The sequence below is a fragment of the Trematomus bernacchii genome, unplaced genomic scaffold (assembly GCF_902827165.1).
Source record: "Trematomus bernacchii unplaced genomic scaffold, fTreBer1.1, whole genome shotgun sequence".
Taxonomy (NCBI): Eukaryota; Metazoa; Chordata; class Actinopteri; order Perciformes; family Nototheniidae; genus Trematomus; species Trematomus bernacchii.
In genome coordinates, this window is record NW_022988097.1 from 6252106 (window position 1) to 6274833 (window position 22728).

General features: G+C 40.5%; 1 protein-coding gene across 1 annotated transcript in view; it reads right to left on the bottom strand.

The window, feature by feature from the left end:
• The window catches only part of gria1a (glutamate receptor, ionotropic, AMPA 1a), a 71988-nt gene that overhangs the window by 10109 nt on the left and 39151 nt on the right, over positions 1 to 22728 (bottom strand). The window contains 5 exon segments of the mRNA XM_034121429.1: positions 1563 to 1677; positions 4787 to 5034; positions 5912 to 6110; positions 20574 to 21016; positions 22060 to 22266. Of these exon segments, the coding sequence (XP_033977320.1) occupies positions 1563 to 1677; positions 4787 to 5034; positions 5912 to 6110; positions 20574 to 21016; positions 22060 to 22266 (1212 nt within the window).

The following is a 22728-nucleotide window of genomic DNA, read 5'->3' on the forward strand; positions in this document are numbered from 1 at the left end:
CCCCAGAAAGATATTGTGGTTCAACTGACATAACTGAGTCAGTCTGCTGACTTTATGAACCCGCTCTATTTCTACTACTGTTAAACTTTGCTTTGGCATTAACTATGGTCTTTTTATTGGCATTGGCCAGTTACAAATCAGGCAGACTCTGTTTAACTTATGGAACGGTTCTGCTGCCACATGTGAATGTTACAGCAAAAATGGACTGGACTGTCATTCTAGAAAAATGTCAAACCCAATTAAACAAATTCCCACGTTTAAAAGTGCTTGCTGATCACGGCATTACACGTATGTATCATTTATTCTCAACAGTAGGACTTTCAAACTAAAACAATTTTTTTAATTAAATCAAGAGGATTTAATTCAGTAATTTCCTTTAGCAGATTTAAATATTGATTCTCTATAATAGTCAATAATCCCAAACTGTATTTTCATAAATATACATAAAACCTTTCGTAAAAATAATTGCAATTCAAACAAATTAAATATATGTTAAGCACAGTGTATCTGCCTACTGTATATTGTTCTGTATAGTGTTCAGCCCATGTTTAAGTCTATCCTAAAACTGGTACATGGGAGTTTGGCTTATGTTCGGGCCAATACAGCAGTACTGCTAGAACCACATGGGGGGTACTGCTCAGTGTAATAGAGGCTGAGGGCTGGACTTGGGGGCTGGTCTAGGATCAGGGGTAGTGCTTGGAGGTGGTGTGAGGGGACAGGTTTTGGGTCGGAGACTAACCTTTCTTCCGGAGTCCTTGCTGCCACACTCCCCTTTATCGTACCACCATTTGTTTTTCAGTTTGTCTAAGACGGCCTGCTCATTGAATTTCAACACCGCTAGGTTTACTGGGATTCTTCCAACCATAAGAAAATAACATAAATAACATATTATACCATGTTATTTTATGTTATTGATTCAGAGACACAGAGCAGCAATTACATACACACGTTAATGCTTGCTTAAAATGTAAAAAACAACACCTTTTCACACACACCACACACACATGTATATAAAGCAGAAACATCATTATAAACATCAGAGTTAAAGTGATATGCATTAATACTCCATCTAGCTTGGTTGGTGGCTCCCTGAGACACTAGATGTGTATTACTATATCACTTCGGGGTAACCGGCACACTGCGAACGTCACTTAAGCAACACGGAGGTCCCAATTGCATCTTTTGTGAAAGGCGTAATTTGCTAAAGTTAACATCTAATTTGAATTAAATAGAAGCATGGGCTCTTAAAACACGATTGAGCACCAGGGATGCAGATGGTTTAATTAATAAACACTGATCACTTTTAAATAATCAATGCTGGTTTAGTTGAAGCAGGGGACATGATACAAAATATCCCTCTCTGTGGTTTGCAAATATAGCCACCGCTGGCCAAATAATCACCCCCCTTCGCACGTTTTCTTTGCCCTTTCGCTACACCACAGAGAGATTAAGTGTTGCTAGAGTGGCAGTGCAGTGTGGGCCTGCCGGTTGCCCCCCTCCCCACAACCTCCCACTCCCAGTGGTGGTGGGTTACCCGCAGGGTTTATCAAACTGGCTCTGACCTTGGAGTCCCCGCCCCCGCTGCCGCACTCTCCCTTGTCGTACCACCACTTGTTTTTCAATTTGTCCAAGAGGCCCTGCTCGTTCAGTTTTAACACTGCCAGGTTTACTGGGTTTCTTGAAAATATGATAAAACGATAACCATTAGGAGACACTCTATGGGACAGATATAAAGAGATTGGTCGCATGGTGGTGGTGATTATGAAAACATTGACTTATTATTAGAAACTCCTGCATGTGACTACTGATATGGAGCAGGAGTGTTGTCTTTAGATGCATGTTAGTTGTGTATCTGCAATGGGCTGAAGAGTGCTGAGTGCCCATACAGTAGCAGAGTCAGGTTTTACCATCAGGGGCCTCAGAAGGAGGCAGAGCACAGACTGTGAATGGAGATGCCTTGGATGCGGAAGTCGGTCTACAGATGGTAATTTCCTTTCAGTGGCACCAGCATACAGATTGCTATGGTAACTAACCCATCAATATTCAAACCACAAGTGCTTCTCAGTGAATAGAAGCCTGTCTTGATTCATTTTGAACTGTAAGAAGATACAAATGCAGACTGAGGTTTTCAATGTTTTAACTGCCAGGTTCAATTCCACATCAAGCTGTTTCCTAATCAGGCTGAAAGGAAACTGTGTGGCCAACTGTAGACGGAGTCCTGATCGTGAATCTATATGAAGCAGCTCATCCAAAGCATCTCCCCAAGGCTTGCTCTCTGTCTCTGGTGAGCGTGTGTGTGTGTGTATTTCCTATAGCTGACTGACGGGCCACGGACAAAGACTCTCTCCATCCACAAATCACAGAAAGGCACACTCTGCAATCAGAATTTGCATAAAAGAAGTGAAGATTACAGCCTTTGCCAGATTGTTTTTTCTCTCAAATCAGTGTCAATTCTTCTGTGGAGTAAAATTTGAGTTTGGTATTGTGCCTTTCTCCCCAACAGACGCAGAAGAGTCTTTCCCACCTAACCCTAATAAACAACACAGCTGTAGGGAACACAGGTGTCCTCGGAGCTGGTAAAACCTCTGAATTCTTTCTCAGCCCAGAGTAAGCAGGCAAGATAAAAGAAGTCAAAGTGAGTGAACATGGAGACCTGCAGGTCACTTGTTACGTTTGAAGTGAGCAGATATGTCAGTCAGGCTACTGTACTGCATGTAAGGTGGGATGAGTTTAACAGTCAGGCAGGCATGGTGGTGGCTGGAAATCATACGTGTAAAAATGAAGCAGGGGGAATATATACAGAACATTTCACAGACGTGTAGTTTGAAGACAGGTCGTCAGTACATCCTGTAAAATGAAGAGTTAGGTCATTTTAGTATCTTTATTTTCAAAGTGCTACTTTCAATTAGACCTGCACTGCAATACGCATGTTAGAATGCATATGTATTGTCATATATCCAGTGGCTCAGATCTGTCAGGTCAGAACAGCCCCAATACTGACCTTAATAAGCAGATTGAGTATCATATTAAATATTTTCTTTTCTGCTTTGTTTATGTGCTGCAGTGAGCTTACTTTGATGTGTTAAGGTACTACTGTTACTCTACACTTGTGAAAACATTCGTAAGCTTTTAATATATTGACAGTATCATTATGACTTAGCTTTATAACCAAAAGTGGATGCACAGAAGTTTTCTTAAAGTATATTTTCTGCACTTTGTCCCGGAAATTAGCTTGAAAAGTTGGATGGACAGACTAATATTTGTGCTGTTTGTAAGTCCTCTATTCATACACATCACCAGTAATCAAATATCGTAAACTGTGTATGTTACTGTACGGTATGCATTTAAAATAATAACCCAGACTCTGAGTTAAAGGTTTTAAAGAGAGAAAAAGTCAAATCAATTGCAAATCGTTGCATTAACAATGCATTGCAGGTATCATTGAACCCAACTCTTTGAATTCAGTGAACATCCCCTGATGTCTGACCCCAGGTGACAAGTAGTCAAGTTCTCCTTTAACCATTAATATGTATGAATTATTAGGAACATACTCAGTCATGAATGTTTGTCATATGTGGCCAAAACTCAGTATCAGACATATGCGAATGTCCACAGAATATAAAATATCACATTAACAGAGAGAGAAAGAGATAATGGGGACATCCTCAGCTGATCAACACAGCAGCACATTGCTACATTATAGGTTTGGAGCAATCTGAAATGACCTGTGAGCAGATTACTCTCACCAGTTAGATTGTCACTAATACAACACTTAGTTGCTGCTTGAACTGTATTTGTAATGAAAATTGAAATGGAGCCTCGAATAAGACGTTAACGACATCTCTAGACAGCGGGCTCTTTCTTGGGGCTGTCAAACAAGGTGGAAAGCCTGAATGTATCTTAAGTAAGTTTGAATAAAATCTCCCCATATGGCTGTTTTCATTGAATGAGGCCTAATAAAGAGAGGTTAAAGCTTCAGATGCCACCAGCTCCTGCGCTCTCTCTGTAGTTCCAAGAAACATATGAATGGGAACTTGGTTTAGGGTGTTAATGTAATATGAAAAGGTAGCACATCGAGTATGAATTATTGTTCATTACATTCATTATCACATTGAATGTGGCAAATATAAATTCATCTCCGCTGACATCATTTGAAGTGTGAGCCTCGGCGTAAGTGGAAAAGTAGCCATATGGATTGAAGCCCTCCATAAATGGTTATCCTGCTTTTAAAGGCCTCGTTGGTTCGTGAGAGGTGCATTTACATTTTGTACGAGTTTCTTTGTGTTGAAGGGGACACTTCGGGTTCAAAGCAGTCACTAGCCACAACACATGCTCATCAAGGTTTAGAATGTAATTATATGGCAGCAGGAAAACAAGTGCTGCTTAAACAGGATGGTGCATCTCATAGTCCTACTTTACACTTCTGCTACTGCTCACAAGTCAGCTATGAATAGGCTATCTGCATACATTCATATGCAGGCACAATTAAAGATGGCTGGTAGTGTTGAACATTGGAATAATGAAGATGTAAATGTGACAGTGTGCAAAACAAAAGCTAAGTTAAATGAAGCTGTAAAAATGGATGCCATGCGTTCTATTTCTGAGCACAACACAGGATACTAATACTGACATGTTGTTGTATTGTGATGAAAAGTATGCATGAAGGCTTCAATAACTAAGGTCAATGGACAAATCAACAGGTTACGGATGAGGCTCATGCACAAGCTCCACTAAAAGCTCTTATGGAGCTCTTTTATCTAGCCATGCTGCAGTGGCAGGGGCTTACCTGAGAGGGGAGCCCTTTGGTGTGGCGATGCCATAACCTTTAGAGTCAAGGTTTCCTCCCACCTTCATAGTGTCGCACGGTTTCCTCTGCTCTATGTACTCGTTCATTGTGGACTCCAACAGGTAGGCATACTTGCCCTTAGACTTCCTGACTCTCATCACGCCCTCGTCTGTCGTCTTGACAAACACAGGCGGGTCGGCCGACTTCATGTACGACCACATCTTCTCAAACACGGCGATCTTCGACCTCTGAAGGCCAGAATTGTTGAAGAAAGAGATGGGAAGATAGAGAAAGAGACAATGTCAGTGCGAATACTCTAAGTTAAGGATACATGATGCTGTTTTGAAGCTATAATTATTTACATTTTCATCAAATAATTAGATTTGAATAATATTAATTTGAACCTGCCTCGACTGGTGACCGGCCTATCAGTTTTACATTTCCGTGAAGAATGAAGAAGAAATCAAGATTGTAAAACCTAACAAGGGTTTGACAACAAGAATGCCGGCCAACCTGTTGCCATTTTGGATAAGTCAATGTTTTATTATGAACTTTCAACTCAATTTAAACAATTCTTTAAACATTTGTAATTGAAAGGTTACTGAACACTGTCAATTTTAGTTCTCAGAGAGAAAATAAATGGATTTAGCAAAAATCTGAATTGGCCAATCAGATTTTGAAATTTGAAGAAGAAAATTGCCATCGGGCATCTCGAGTGTTATTGTTATAATACTTCAAATGTTCCATGTTATCATTTTGATATACTTTCTATGGTTGGCATTTGTTTTCAATAGCAATTTAATGCATGTACATTTTGTAGTTAGCTAACTATATAGTAATTTTTATTTTAGCGGCATAGCAGGCCATTCCTATGCTGGATTCAACGGGAAATGAAGGATGCATGATATCCAGTATTACCGTGTGTAATTTTATCGTGTGGATGTGAGCCTTACTGTTTGCTGTAACTCCTAAAATAACTTCTGATGCTTCTTCACATTGAAAGCGTCCAACTGGCTGCTAACCACAGGGTTGATTTCATTGTGAAGCAGTAGCAGGAATGCTGTGTATCTGTCACACAGGTAGACATTGATGGTCTGAATGAATGTTTGAATCTCGGTTCCTCACCCTGAAGAATTCTTTGGTGGAGCCGGCATCCAGCGTTCCATAGGCGATCTCCGTCTGCTTGGCCAAATCCTCAGCGCTCTCTATAGGAGACACCATCCTCTCCACTGTCAGAAAGGCAGCCAAGTTGGCAGTATAGGAGGAGATGATGATGAGGGTGAAGAACCACCAGACGCCTCCAACAATGCGGCCCGACAGAGAGCTAAAATAAGAAGGACAGGATCTTTGGTTAGTCACAAATAGATAGAAGACAATCAGGAGTCAGTTACATGTTAAAGCAGTGCCATGGAAGACAAATAGCAACACTGTCAGTTTTGCAGGCAATCAAGAAAAGCAATCTAAATACCTTGTGATGTAGACACCATCCAAATGACCTACATAGCCTCACACTCGGTCTGCACTCACACATCTTCGTTCCACCAGGCTTGGAGAGCTTAGACCCATGTGCTAAGGAAAGATAACCAGATCCACAAAGGCCCACTCAGCTTCCTGCCTGCCAAATTAATCTCACTTTAAGAAAGTTGCCAATATGTTTTGTTGAACCACGCACTTTAATTGTTGGAAATTAATAGGCCGAGGGGAACACTTAACCAATTCTCTAATTGCATTTATTTAAAAAAACAATGAAAAAACAACAACTGGGTGATTTAGGAGCAAAATCCCATGAGTAAAATTGCGGTGTCTTCTCTCTCTCTCTCTCTCTCTCTCTCTCTCTCTTTGTGCGTGTATCTTCACCCCAGGAGGAGCCAGCTCGAACAACAGCGACAGCAGAAATCATGTTGCGTAGCACACCGGGTCCCCGTCAACAGAGCCGAGGCACAGAGCAGGGGAGCTTAAGCAATGAAAATGTCACAAATCTGAAACAAAAAAGGCTTTCATGATTCACCTTTGTGCCGTCAAGCCAAATGGAGCGTGAACATGAAGGCGAGATTAAGTATGAAAAAAAAAAGGGAAGGGAGAAGCTAAAACATAATCATTTAAGATGCTTTTCAGATGACGGGTGGATGATGAAAGAGCAGTCAGGGAGCGAGCGCAGAGCAAACACAGAATGGATGCAGAGCCTTTGAAAATCAGTTGGGAGAATGCAGAGCTGTCTGCAGTGTGTGTGTGTGTGTGTGTGTGTGTGTGTGTGTGTGTGTGTGTGTGTGTGTGTGTGTGTGTGTGTGTGTGTGTGTGTGTGTGCGTGTGTGGGTGTGTGTGTGTGTGTGTGTGTGTGTGTGTGTGTGTGTGTGTGTGTGTGTGTGTGTGTGGTTTCTGACTTGTTCACTGATCACTGTTCAAAAGGGAGTGGGTACGGTTAAGCTTTGCTGCGCAGTGAGAAAAGCAACATGCTCTTTCAGATACCTTTGTGCATATTTAGTGTTGCAGTAAATAATTCACAATTTTCTTGCGTCATAACTCTCCGTTTCAGCTCTGCATAGTTATAGAAGTGAAACATTCCACACACTGTGAAATACTTATACTCAACACTTTACAACATCTCAGTCCCCAGACGTTTTTTGACAGATTAAATGTATACATATTCATGTAAACATAGTTTAAGAAGAACCCATCAATCCATAGGCGCCAGCAGCACCTACTGTATCAGCATCCAAGTAAATGAAGGTCAATGAGCTCTGATAATTGTAAACAGAACCCCATGCTGAGCTCTTCATCACACATGTATGTTGCCACTCTTCCCTGCATTTACCTGCAACTGCTGCAAAACAATTCCCCTCAGCATCAAAACGTGTTATGATCATTTATCTTTCAAATTGTGAATCAACAAATGTCTACATGTACAAATAATATCAACTACTTCCATAAAGAGGGAGGAATCACAAAGAAAATACAGGGTCACAAGATGACCAAATTAAGTGGAAATAACCCTTTTAAATGTAAAAGGGTTAATCAAGGATTTCAACATCGTAGTATTTCATAAAGATCATAAGTGGCAAAAGTATTATACGGTCATGAAAATCCGCACTATTAGTATGGAATAAATACAGGTCAATATTATCTTAAGATCAAGTTGTAAAAAGATAACAACAAAAAAAGTCCAGGGTGACATCTGCAAAACCTTTTTCACTGAAAGTGCATTTTCCCCCGGAAATAAAATTAATTTAAATTTAAAAAAAACATTATCCGTATCGTTTGACACAATATCACAGCATCACACTGAATGAGAAGTGCTAATGAGACCTTTGGGCTTATAGTGTTATTTATCTAGAAAATCACAGGTACTGCAAGAAAGTATGAGGAGGGAAACTTTAACAAACTAAGATCTGCTCTAACATAAGGGAGGGTGGAGACAAAGTTTGTTAGGCTGATCCAGCAATTCAAGTGAGATGGAGGGAGAGGGGTGAATGGCGTAGATGAAAAGTAAACTGGGTAGTACCACCAGAGGCTGACAAACTCCTTAGCTTTGACTGCTGCTGGCCTCCGGAGATGGCAGTAAACAGCTGTCTAATCCTTCTCCTTCAATCGTCCTTTTTTCCCTTTCTATTGCTCTCTCTTCCTCTCCTTTCTTTTCTCCTTTCCCCTCCATCCGCCCTATGTCTCGGCTGTGCTCCCTGCCTGTCTATTCATGCTGGGGGGGCTGACAGGCGCTTGTTTTGGGCCAGACAACAATGGCCTACACCTTGGCACTGACACTGACGCATTCAGCTATGCACGAGCACAAGCAAAAAAAGCACACACACATACACACTCATACTATTCCTTCCTGAAGGCAATGTGAGAGTTTGTCTGAGCAAAAGAACAACCAGGTCACCATTTACTGACTGAGAGAAAGGGAAATGTGTGCGTACATGTGTGTGAGCGTGTGTGTGTCTTGATTCTCCTGCAGCAGTCCTCCCTAGTCGAGCAGAGCGACTGGCAAACACAGACCTGTTTGTCTCTGTTTGTCTCTTTTTGAACTGTCGCTTCCTTCTGAGCCTCCTTCCCGCTCCTCATACATTATTGCACAGCCGCAGACTTTGGTGCATCAGTAAAACGTTAACTAAGCCGCCTTACTACAGCACGCGAAATCTTGCCAAGTAGGACTTTCATTTCATAGTCTTGTTAAGGCAATGATTAATTAATTATTCAGTCTGCCCATTTTATTGCAAAAGGAATAAAAATGAATAGAAATGAGAGCAGCAAATGCACTCGCAGTATAGCGATGGAGGAATGCAGTACAACTGAGTCTCAATAGAGCTGAAGTTTTTGGAATTTAATAATTGATAGTGTCATTTAATAAGGAACTTTAACTAGAACATAGGCCTGTGTTTTTTATTTCGTTCAGAATAACATTTCAAAACATCATTATAGGCTCTAAGAAAAAAAAATGCTATAATGATTAATCAAAAATATTTGTGTTGATTTTCAATCTAGTTCAGACCTGATAGTATGTCCTTACACTTAAATACAGTACAGTTAGAAATAACCGCATATTTAACATGTGGAGTGACTATGAGAGATCACGACTTCGGAACAAAGCTAAGTATTGTTTGGGCCATATTGAGCAAGTGCAACATGCAATACATACATATCATCGTGTCATTATGTGGTAGCAAACATGTTCTTATATACATGTAATGCTATAAAATGTGCCGTCAGCTGATAATTTATGATTGGGGGGGGGGTTGTTTTTCTGCCGAACATTTAGGTTACTTATGTAACTCAAGTGCTTACAGTTGCAAGAGTGAGACGTTTCACTATAAGGGTTTTTACCAATAGTTAAACATCAAAATGTGTAATGTAAAAAGAAAACAGCCCATGTTAAGTCTGGAACTGGGGTTAACTTGACTGGTGAGACTAAATAAATAAACATTGAAGTTGGGAGCCGAAAGAAAAACCATATTCCAGATGATGGGGCTCTGACACAGTGTGACTGCTTTCTACACACATAGTCACACAGTAGATATGAATCCAGATAGGTTTTCCTCCTGCGTGTGTGCGTGTTTCTCCAAATTGTAGCCATTATAAGAAGTGAATGCTAATGTGTTCACACATAAGAGAGACTCAACTCTTCATGTGTGTCTGTTATGATGGACAGCAGAACAAATTGGACCATCTCTTTACAGTATGTCAGATCCTGATCTTCATCCTTCGCTATATGATCTCCACCCACAGCTCCCCGAGAATTTGCTGTACTAAACTCTCATTAGAATTCCCCCCGGCTGGCCTCCTCTATTTGATATGGTAATTAGCAATGACTAATGACTTTAGCAAGTGTAAAAAATGAGCCATTAATGGCCACATTACAATGGATTAGGAATTACAGAGGTTTAAATGAGAAAGAAAATGGTCTCTAATTATGATGTGATTCTAAGACAAATCAAGGATGGAAAAGGAGTTTACTGCTACACTGCTTTTTTTGCTTCTTAAAAGAATTAGCGAGACAGCTATACGTTTTTTTTTTTTTTTACTAGGCCTGGCCACTCCCGATATCGTGTATTGATGGACGAGACTTGTGCAAGAGACAGAATGAGAGTGTCAGACTGGTGAAGTGGAGCCTACAAATAAAAAGCAAGCTGTAGAAAAACCTCCAAATGCAGCAGACAGAGCTGTTAACATACATATATAGACACGGAGTCTATATTAGTACATTTAGTACATTTGTGCTGACTAATTGGCCAACGCTGTGGTGAGATGCAGGACATGTCTTATCAACCACACTAGATGAAAAAAAGACCCATAATTTAAGAACATTGTTTATATCAAAACTACATCAGTGATCATCTTCCACTAATGAACACAACAAGATCACAGCTGAGAAAATGAACTAGATGATTAGAAAAATACATTCAAGTCAAGGGCTTAGTTACATCGGCTAAATACACTGCAGGTATTTACATATACATATATAATGACATGAAATGATAGACCCCATTGAATTTGTTTCCAAAAGGACAACATTTGTATTTTATTTTTCCACCATAGGAATTGGGTGTATTTCTATTTTGTGTCTCTACACATTGTTTCCGTGCTTTATTGTTAAAAAATGTCTTTATTTTTCTCATACTGCCTGTGCTGCAACACATCTGTTCACCCTCTGAAACCAGAGCCCAGTCTGCTCTGATTGGTTAGCTGGCCGGGGGGGATTTTAGCCTTTACAGACCATTTACATGCACACAAACCAACACAACAAGTACTATAACACTACAAGGCACACATGTCTATTCACCACTTTAGAGTTAAACCTGTTTCACCAATGAAGATCTTCTCACATAAATAAATACAGGCCCAACAGCATTGTTTCTGACCCCAAACATGTCCTGAACAGTGAATACAAATTGTTACCATCATATTGTAGATTAGTGGGTTTAACAATCTTAAAAGGTAAGAATGAAACATTCTAGTCATGGACCTGTCAGCCCTACAATTAAATATGCAATTTAATTGAAGATCAAATGTAGGTTGAAGGATCTTGAATAAATTCTCTTTTGTAAAGTTAACAAATGTATGTATCCTTGTTTTGGGATTTTAATACCTTTTTATTTTGTCTGTGTTGTTGTTGCAAATGGAGCTGCTGAGATGAAAAGTGAAAATGTCGGATAGGGATATATAATACAAAGCTATGTTTTCCTTAGTTGTGTTTACACAGTGTCTATATTCTATCCTATATCTAAGGGCTATGATCATTAAGGAAACAAATACAGCAGACATACATTTTGCTCTCTGATCATTTGTGTATAGCAACAACACATTAATCGTTGTATGGCCCATACATCTTAGCTGCATTCTTCTGGTCTAACAGCCCTTTCAATCCGCTGACTTATATCACAGGGCTTTTGGTAATTAGCGTTTCCTTAACTGAGCCTTAGCTGCTTGTAAATGTTACGAGTTGATAAAAGTTTTATTAAGCTCTCGATTCCCCATAGCCTCCTCAATGAAAAACAGACTGTTAAAAACATGCATAGTAATGTGGGCATGTCTGGATAATTAACCGGAATAAAGTATTTATAAACGTGATTACCTTTTTATGAAACTCTGCAACCATATAGGTCCCAGTGCCTACTGAAAACACAAGTAAAAGCCACAATGTGTTCCTCTGCTATGGGGCTTCAAAATGTATCTCTGAGCACACACGCCATATTGGTTTGATGTGCAACACACAATGCTTTTGTGGTCACCTGGACCCTAAGACACTTTTTGAAATGCACTTACAGTAACTCACACTCAGTGTCCTTATTCTGTCTCTCTCCGTCTCGCTTTTGCTCGATGAGGCTCTGGGGGGTGTGCTATGGCGAATATTGTAACCGAGTGGTGCGTTTTTATCAGATTTTTGTTTGCTTTTGGTTTCATAGCCGCATGATTGTTAAATATTTCAGAGCGCTTTTAACTTCAAGGCTAAACTAACATGCCAGCTTTAACCAGGAGGCAAAAAAAAAGATGTATTAAACAAATTATCTCCCCCCCCCATTCTCCCACTAAAGGTCAATATTACCATGCCTGAATATTATGTTAATTTTGTTACAAGCCTGCAGCATCCTCACCCTAGCCTATAATTACACTCATTTCTGTATGCAATGGAATATTTGACAAACAGCATTATGATTCAGAATGCTGTGTAAGTGTTAAATGCATGTTTGTGTCATTAAGAAGCAGCGGAGTTAAATGCCACTTGGCAACATGCAGTAGCCTATGTCTCGTTTGAGTGATGGCGCATGGAAACAAAACAATTGAGCTCCGAGCCGTTTCCCAGGCGATGGTGCAGAGGGATCGATGTGATTGAGATATGACTGTAATCATTGTATCCGCGGCTGCTCACGGGTCGCTTAGTGATATCATGGATTGTGTCTTAGCGGCGTGTAACCTGAGATAAGTCAGTGCTGGCGAGCTGTGAGAGCGCTTACTATACTCGCCCACACACATACGCACAGCCTCTTAGTCACTCGGACCAGAAAGAACAGGAATCAAAACACGGATACATCGCAGCTGAAAATCAATGCCGTAAACAAACTGACCTATGGTGCTGTAATGTGAAGCGTGAAAACACAAAGAGGTGACATGCATGTGCACTGATGTGCAGTTCCATGGAGCGGAACTTGAAGCTGCGCCGCTCTGACAGAAAAATCTGTGTCTCTTTACGGTTGCCATGGCAGCACACTCTGCACTCCAAACAGACTTTAGTCATCCCGCTGCTCATACCATATGAGCATACCCTCCCTCTCCCTGCATTTCTCTCCATAAGGGCAACCACCCCTATAGTAGGATAGATCTGCTGTTAAAGCTCTCATTAGGGCTCCATGCAATATACAGTGTAGCAAACACAGGGTTTGACTGATAAGCCTCTAAGCATCACCGCACACATCTGGCCTGTCAAACTATCCACAATGTTTACTTTAGTCCAGGTAGATTTCCCAAGTGGCCTCGAGCCTTGTGTATAATTTATGGCTGCAGGAAAGACATACACTGTTGCACAGCTTGATAACGGCAACCCCCGCCCCTTCCCCTCTCTGCTGTAGGAAACATATGTGGGGGACTGTTTTTAAATGCAGATTTGAAAGTGTGTGTGCCTCTGAGGAGATGGTGTCTCTGTCAGTGTACAAAGTGTGGTACCCCAGTGAGATTCTCTAGGGGTGAACGCGTGTGAGTGTCCTCTACTTTTTTTGCGAGTGAGCAGGCATGCATGTATGATCAAAAGTTGCCTTCATGCAATCTCCAGTCCAGATTAATAAAACATAAGCGATGCCATGAACTAAACTGAACCGTCTCCTCATGAATAAATCATTTCCTCCTACCACGTCTTCCCCAACTGCTTTGACAGCAACTAACTAACAACACAATTATGTAACTCAGTGGCTCGCAACATCATCTAATTTCTTTTTTGTTAATGATAAAAATATCAACAATTACGCAAATTGATAAATAATACTATGGAATCAATTATTCCCTTCATCAACAAACAAAATAAAATCTCTTGGGTCGTCCCTTAGGACTTTTTAGCCTCTTGCATTAGACCATACAAGATACAAGACAACATCAAATGCATAACTTTACATCAGCTTTGCAAAGCTGAATTATCAATGTATGAGAACGTTTTCCAGATATACAGTATGTAAAGAACACGATCAATAAGACAAATATGCAAACATATATTAATATAGAAACAGTAGTGCCAAATTATGGGACAACATGCATGATTTTGCTCATTTTATCCCAATAAAATCTTTCATGCTCGACTGACAATTTTGTACATTTGCCACTATTCAGACAGCTCATGGTTTTTCCTTCCCCTTGAGTGCACAATGAATATCAAGTTGAAGAGAATTGGAAAAATGTTGTGACAGATACTGCCCCACAGTGAGCATTTTGATGTCTTTCTTATTTTGTCAGCTCTACTTTTACACATCACTAACGCTAATAGCTTGCTAGCTGAACACAGGGACCATTTTACACTATGAAAAATATTATTTTTAAAACAACATATGTTCAGAATAGGATTACAACAAGCAAATATTGACTAAAAAGCAACAAACATCACTGGGGAAAACAACTCAGTTAGAGAAATACTGACACCCCCCAGGGTTACCATAATGCACCACGGGCTCGATCCACTATTGAATGATGCTGACCGCCCGGCTGAGAAATTGCTGCTGTGGCAGGCAGGGCTGTGAGTGACAGAGCTGATTTATTTCAGTCTACAATCGTGCAATGAGAGCACACAGGCGCTGAGGAGAGCAGACAACTCCACACGGCCGTAGGTAACATAGATACACACCTAGGAGCACTCACACACAAACAGAAATCATACACAGACAAAAACTTTTCAAAACATATTCGCCGGAGGAACATCATGAACCTGCGCCCTTCTGTACAAGTTCTCCTTAAATAGCTCCCAGTCGACAAGCTTTACACAGAAAGCCAAGCCATGTTTAAATCCACAAGGTTAGAAAACACAGGTTCTGCTGAACGTATATGCTGCCTCTATTATTATAACGTTATTCTGTCTCACCTTCAGCTAACGTACAGTAAATAAGTCAGTTTTCTGATATTCTACCCTTTGCCATTATTCGTTGGTGCTGTGTGGGAGTAAATGCCTCACTAGCAATGTTTAAAACACCTGGATTACACCATTTCTGTCCTGCTGCTGCTTCACAGTGTAAGTGTAACATTGGTGCTTTCACCAACAGAGGTCCTACCAGATTTTGGAGTCTAAAAAAACCAAAGCTTCTTATCTTACATAGAGGACCACTGTTTGTGTCCCATTAAAGTTGTTTTGTTGAAAACAAATTCTGCTTTGTTTCGATTTACAATGTCAGCCACATGGGAAAAAATACATTATTTCGTAGGAGCTCATGACCTTTTGAGCCAACCTCCAATAAGGCATGTTCAAATCTGTACGGATGTGATCCCAGAAGCTACATCAAACAATGACAACTTAGCAAAGTTAAATAGAAAACACATGCTGTTATTACTGTTCAAAATTCAAATCAGATTGGAGGTGTGAGGGTGAAACAGGAAGCAGCTGTAGAATATGATGTGAGAGGGAAAAGGCCACACAAGATGAACTCTTAACCAATCACTGGAAGAGGCACTAAAGGACGGGAAAAGAGCAGATGAGAGGTAGACTATATGCATTACATTAATGCACACAATGTTCAAATACTGCTTACTGCACATATTCTTATTTCATATTTCATATGTTATATTCTATAACTCATTGCATTCCATTTCGCTGTAAATTACTGCTTTATTTTATTGCTATTTAACTATATTTTATTATACAAGATTTTTTTGTTTTATATGGAGATTCTTTGTTTTATATTTTATGTACAGTATGCACCATGACATCAAGTCAAATTCCTCGTATGTGTGAACCTACAGGGCAATAAACCTGTTTCTGATTCTGATTCTGAAGACTGAAAAGAGGCGATAGGAGAGGAAGTAAATGGGGTGGACGGACGGATAGATGGAGTGTTGTGGCGGGGGGGGGGGGGGGATCACTCTCAGAGTCCACCTGTCTGCAGAGATAAACACAGGGAGGGCCCAACAGCACGGACTGGGGCTTAATGGAGGCCCTGACTGACAGTGCTGACATTTGGAAAGAGCACGGTAAACAAGGTCTCACACTGAATAAATAGCAGTGGGAACAGGGGGACTAATACACACACACACTTAAGTACTGTACACATTAATGCATCACATCGATGTATGAATGCATGCCTACGAGCATGTAAACACACACAAAAAAAGCACATGCACGCACTCACACAGAGACACCTTGAGATACCTTCAGACGGGTCCAATCAGATAGTGTTAGGCAGCAGACAAAGAGGATGGCAATAAGGGCTTGCTTTTAATAGAACCGGACTATACACACACGCACACGCACACGCACACGCACACGCACACGCACACACACACACACACACACACACACACACACACACACACACACACACACACACACACACACACACACACACACACACACACACACAGAGCCACAGGCAGACAGGGAAATTAAACACGCCTACTGATTAATCCAGGACAGAGTGGATCGTCAGCGTTGTTCCTTGGCCTTTTGTCTCTGATTAAATGGAGAAGCATAAAGAGTGAGGTGCTTTGAGCTGCCTACCTCCAGGCTGAATGCACCTCCAGAACATTCTGTTCTCACCCATTAGTGACAAAGGCACAGTGACGAGAGGTTTACAAGCACCTTGCTCAGAAATGTCAGACAAATCAGAGACAGAATGTTTTTTTATATGTTTTGTTCTTTTATAATAATTAGACAGTAATGCATATAAGTGGCTCAAAGTATGACGCCTCAAAGGTTTCAATACAAAAAGAAAATATAAAATGAGATATCCTCGATTTTAGAAAGGTCTTTATTGTTCTCATACTGCCTGTGCTGCAGCACCTCTTTTCACCCTCTGTCTGAAACCAGACAGAGGGTAGTACATTTCTGATCTGATTGGTTAGCTGGCCGGCTCTGTTTTGATTGGTCAACTTCTTATCGATGTACCAACTCTAAGCCTATCACGTACAATGTGTTGAAGCGCTATCCAATAGAAGCGCAACTGTGAGTGATGTTAAAGAAATAATCAAATAATTTAAGCCTTTGCATTTACATGCATGAAAAACGATATAACACTACAGGTATGGGAAAACCCCCAAAAGCAAAAATAGGGCAAGTGACATTAGTTTCACTTAATATTCTAAATACTAAGATTTTATCAGATTATTTTGTCACTGTAAAATGAAATAAAATCACATAAGTTAATTAAGAATGAATGTAAGACAAAATAAATAGAACTAGATTCTACAAAAACACACTTGATACTATAATTATATAAGACTAATTACATACTTGGAAATGGATTAAAAGAAAGTGCTTAAATGCATGTTGAAAATGGGCTTTAGGCAAACAAATCTAAAGAAAAATGCACACTCTCCCAAGCATACAGGAACAAAAATGTTCCCATAAAAGCCTTGCTGTATGAAAAAATAATTCTCTCAATTCCCAATGGACCAAATGCATTGGTACACAGTGTTCATGTGAAACAGAATGTGTGAGGTTACAAGTATTATTACTTCTATCTGGCAAAACACGAGCAGTAACATAACATGTCCCTTAGCAGGAGCTCATAATGCTTCAGGAGATCCTTCCACACGCTCCTCCGTGTGTGAGAACGGGCTGTGCTAGAGCAACTAGGTCACCCAAATATTCAAGGAGAAGATGTTTCCTTCAGGGCAGTATTCAGCGGGGTGAAACATTCACTGTGTTGGTTTTTAAGATACCATCAGACTCCACCATGCTGATTACTACAGCGTGGACTGCTGCATATGCTAAACAACTTGTGTTCTTTTTTATTTTTAAATGCTGCATACAGTTTTTTCTGAAACAAGACAGTGGGTCACCTTGGAAGGACATTGTAAGAAAGACATTTGACTCAAGTCCTTGGAGGATACAAGCCCTAAAGCTCTCACCCTCACTGATCACACCAAGGAAATCTTCTCTTGTACCTGAAACCTATTTAAATGAGAACATTTTTTTTGCTGGAACATTTGTGGCATGTGTCAAAGATACTCATCAATGTCGGTAAAAGAAACGTGGCTATAGAGCAGTGGACCTTGAGACATTTGAACCCATGGCATCTATCTAACCACAAGCCAGCGAGCGATACACCGTTAAACACAGGAAGACGTCCCCAGGAGTAGAGCCAAAATGGCAGCTAAGCTAACACATCTAGCACCCAAGGCTATTCCACTATACCCAGCCTGCTCCTGGCCGATGTTGCAGGAAAATAACATACATGAAATTAGACTCAGGCTAACCCAGCAACGGGAGATCAGAGCATGCTGCGGTGTGGCCAGATATTTTCAGACACCATGCTCCTTAGAGGCATCCAGCATCATGCTACTGACGGGAGAACTGCAGGACAGAAAGCAGGACTCCAGAAGGACAGGAAGGGCATGCTCTATGTCTACGTTAATGATGCTTGGTGCTCAAAGTTGATAGACAATATTTCCCTGATGTCCGATTTGGTATATTATGGATCTCCCAAGAGGATACACCATTGTTTTCTTGCTGCTTTTACATACCTTCTGATGCAAATTAAAAAAATGAATCACAGGAATGCACTACTGTTTTGTTATGACCTGTTTTTCTTGTGTCGTATAAAAGACTAAGTTATAACTGCCTCTTGTTGTGCTACCCTGTGTTGCATGATGTCATAATCCTTGAATCTTTGAATACTTAAATGAAACTTGAGGCCAACAGTCTTGTTTACGCATATTTTACATCTGGTTAATTTGCATTCAGAGGTGTCATCAGCAAAATGGCTCCAAGTGAAGAAACAATCTGTTTGGTCCTTTTTTTAAACAGTCTTTGAAACGTCTTGCATCAGCAGAGCTCGCTATCTCCCAAAGCAAAACAAATGCAAATACTGTGCAAATATGTTTGAACCCATGTGTGGGTCAAGCACACACACAGAGACATACACACCAATGCACACAAACACACAGAAATAAATGTGTGTGCATACACAAAGACAGACCACAGGGAACGGACAATTTGCGGATGCGTGGTGACATTCTCTTTCTCTGTGAGGCGTACGAGGAAATCAATAGTTATTGAAGATGCATTTTCTGGCTGTAAGAGAAGAACGCTCGGACAATAGGCTTCATCCTGCAAGAGGCGCAGCCGAGGCTCCAGGCAGAACATGGTAAATGTCAGGTTAGGGGCCCGTGGGAGGAGGGATTCAGTATCTACATCATGTACAGCTGAGCACCTGCAGCATGCAAGGTGCAGAGATTTCTCCCTTCTGATATTAATGCAAGGTAAGAGCAAAGTGAAAATACATTTTCTAAATGTCACAAGATGGAAGCCAAGATAAAAATGGACCGTTACACATGCTGTAATTCCTTTAACCTTCAGCCACTCAATCATGGAAGGCTGACTGAGCTGACTGAGCAATGCTGCTGTTTCTTAGTAACACAAGCAATGTGTTCTTACCTACCTGGAATTGTATCTAGCCATGCAGATCGTTTTGTTTTTATTTGCTCGAGCTTCAAGATAACAGCTTTGATATATTCCCTCATACAATGGTGGTGAAATACATGTCATTTGTGGTGCTCGTTACATTGAATGATTTAAAAAAAAAATTCAATTCAACAGCCATATGATGTCAAAAACAATTAGGATATGTGTCGAATTTTACTGTTAGCAGTTTCCATTGGAATGACTATTCCTCTATAATAGTTATGCACCTTGTGAAAAAGTTGTGCTCAGTCGGGCATTGTTTCTGGAAACATTAGCTTATACATCTTTATAAAAAATGATTTTCAGTCAACAACAAACCATATGGCATTCACCTCCATTGTGTGGGTTGAAGGCGTAGTCCTTGAGGTGGATACCTCAAAGCCTGGGCAAGAATAGCATCAACCACGAACCCTTACAATATTTATTTGAAGCAACAGCATCGACCTCTCCATCCAGAATCTGCAGTATAGATGTATTATGTATAGGTGCAGCACCACACTACATGTATACATAATGTATGTATTTTAATGTTTAAAGAGACACGGAGCTCTGTGTCGATCCATGACCTACCCTGTCTCTGCTGGTTCACAGCTATCGGTGATAATACTGACGTTATCTTCTCATCTCCTCCTGCTGGTCCCTCTGGAAAGCTCAGAAAGTCGACCTCAGTGTCTCTAATTTCAGACCCTTAATGAGATTTTTAATTGGTGACCTTTTGAGAATGGTTTCACACCAAAGCTCATGAGAGCCCTCGAGGGGAAGCCAACACGTAGCACTCACGCCAGGATCCTGCTTAACAATCTCTGAAGGGTCCAATATTTACTTTTGCCTATGGTTTGACCAACACACTTGTAGATACAATTAAATATGTTATATCATTGGAAGGAGCTCCACAAGAATGTATAGTCCAAGAAGTTTCTGCCATGTGTACAGTAGTAAGTTTCTGTGAAACACAACACTCTGCAACATGACCACAGCTTAAACTCCCTCTGCTGCTCTTGATCAAACTTTGATCTTTGCTTCGTATGACAAGTGACAAAGAACAAAATCTCTCAAACTAGAAAGCCACACTGCCTGTTGGAGAGTCGGTGTGGAAGACCGAAATATTTTGTTCGTAGGAGGCACTGAGTGTCTCTTTTTGTACCAGCAAACAAAAGCAGAGACTCAAAGCACAGTGGACTCAAAACACTAAAAAAATGTAGGCCTTACCGTGGTGAGATATCGCAGCCCTGCTGCATGAAGGCCCCCAGTGAGAACCAAAGGGAGTTGAAAATGCCAAACTCATTGGTCTGCTCTAGACTCTGCTGGTTGTTGTTCTGTTGCTGGGGGGCCTGGCCCTGCTGCACCCCGTTGGCTGAAGCTTGGGTGGGCGACTGCGGCTCAGCGCCCTCCTCGTAGTCCTCAGCGTGCCACTCGTACGGGCTGAACCGACTGACAAGGAACAGGACCACGCTCACGCCGATGTAGGCAAACACAATGCACATCCAGATCTCGTAAGCCAGCGGGTCCAGGAAGGAAAACACGCCAGGTTTGGATTTGGTGGGTTTCTTGATCATGATGGAGATGCCAAGGGACATGAAGGGCTTAGAGAAGTCGATCACTTCTTCACGCACCAGGGTGATGGTCAGAGGGGCCACAGCCACATCTGCTTTCTGAGGGAGTCGAAAAGAGACAGGCATGTGACCAGACGCACACAGTGGCAAGAATATGTCTTTTCATGTTCTAAAATATGTGTTTGTTAATGGGAAAAGCACAAGAGTTTCTTTATCAGAAGACCCACGTCAAATACTGTACAGTAGTATATCCACGATGATAAATGTTTAAGCATCTCTACAAACTATGCTCTAAAAATGTCACCAATGTCATTTAATCAGGGGGTATCATCTATATTGTGTGTTTGTGCACTGTTTTGCCAATGTCAAAGACCTGCCACAATGTCCTTTTTTAATATTGTTTTCCTCTCTCCTCTGTCAAGTCTACTAACCAAATTCAAACCTGATCTTCAGTATCAGATATCTGTTATTTTTAACTCTTAACTTTTTTAGTTGTTGTTTCATATTTAAGGAAAAACAACACAAACATAACGTTATTTTCATATTAAATGCTGGGGCGTAGTCACAGTCTGGGATATGTGAAAGATTACCAACAACATATATTTAAAAGCTTTTTTTTGTGTGAAAGTAAACCTTCAAATAGCACGTAATATGGAAGATAACAACATGGCTTAATCTGGTATAAAAAAGTTCAATTTTTATAAATTTTTTTATTAAACGTTTGATCTAATAGAAAGCATGAGTTCATGCTGTAATGGCTGTAGTAGTAGTAGTAGTGGCTTTTTTTTTTAACTGTGGTTTTACCGGTTTTAAATGGAAACATTTTGGTCCTTAAGGGAGTGTCTGGTGGCCTTCATAGATAATTGTTAACTTTTCATAAGAGTTCAAACGTTCCTAACCTCATACCCTTGCCAGAATGTACGACAAATGCATTAACACAGCCAAATTGACAGGAAAATGGAAAATGTCCCGAGTGAGGCACAAGGTTTAAAACGATCAAGGCAGACTGCTCAAATAAAGTTAGAATTGAGCTGCACGTTAATTGATTGGCTAAACAGCATTCACATTTGACTTTTAGTAGTTTATATATTTTTTTCACCTTTAAACCGTGAATAATATCCAACACAAAACAGTCCACTCACCCCATACACCAGTTCTCCCACCATGCCGTTCCACATCTTATTCTCTGGGTCTCTGGCTCCATATTTTCCATCTGAAACCACCTTCAGTTTGTACTGGTAGCCGACATGTTTGGCTATCTCTGCAGCCAGCTCCACAATGTAGCCCTCATATTTGTCATTCCCCACAAGCTGCTCATGGTTCTTCTTCATCATCACATACGGAGACTCCTGTTGGATGAAAGGGCAACCATGCAATCATTAAATGTAACTCAATTACACCAGGTGTCAGAAATAACATACATGAAATCAATGAACGGTTACTGAAATAATTGCAATTTTCGCTGATGTTAAAACAAAATGAACACTGATATGCATCATTTCTTGACATAAGCCTGTATCATAACTTACAGCAGGGCAGTTTGTTAAGCTAATTAAAACAGAGACAGTTTTATGGCTGATAATAAAGCTTCAGCATGTAGTTAAGTTTTATATGAATATTTAAAAATGCGGGAAGGTTTATGGATGAATTCAATGCATCACTTATCTCTTACCCCTTACTCATAATGGAGGCTTTGGATAATAAATCTCTCTGTGAAAGGTTCAAAGATAATTACATGGAATCACAAGGTATTATGTGTGTCTTTGTTCATAAAGGTATGGTGTATAATTGAAATACAAAAGGTGGTAAGT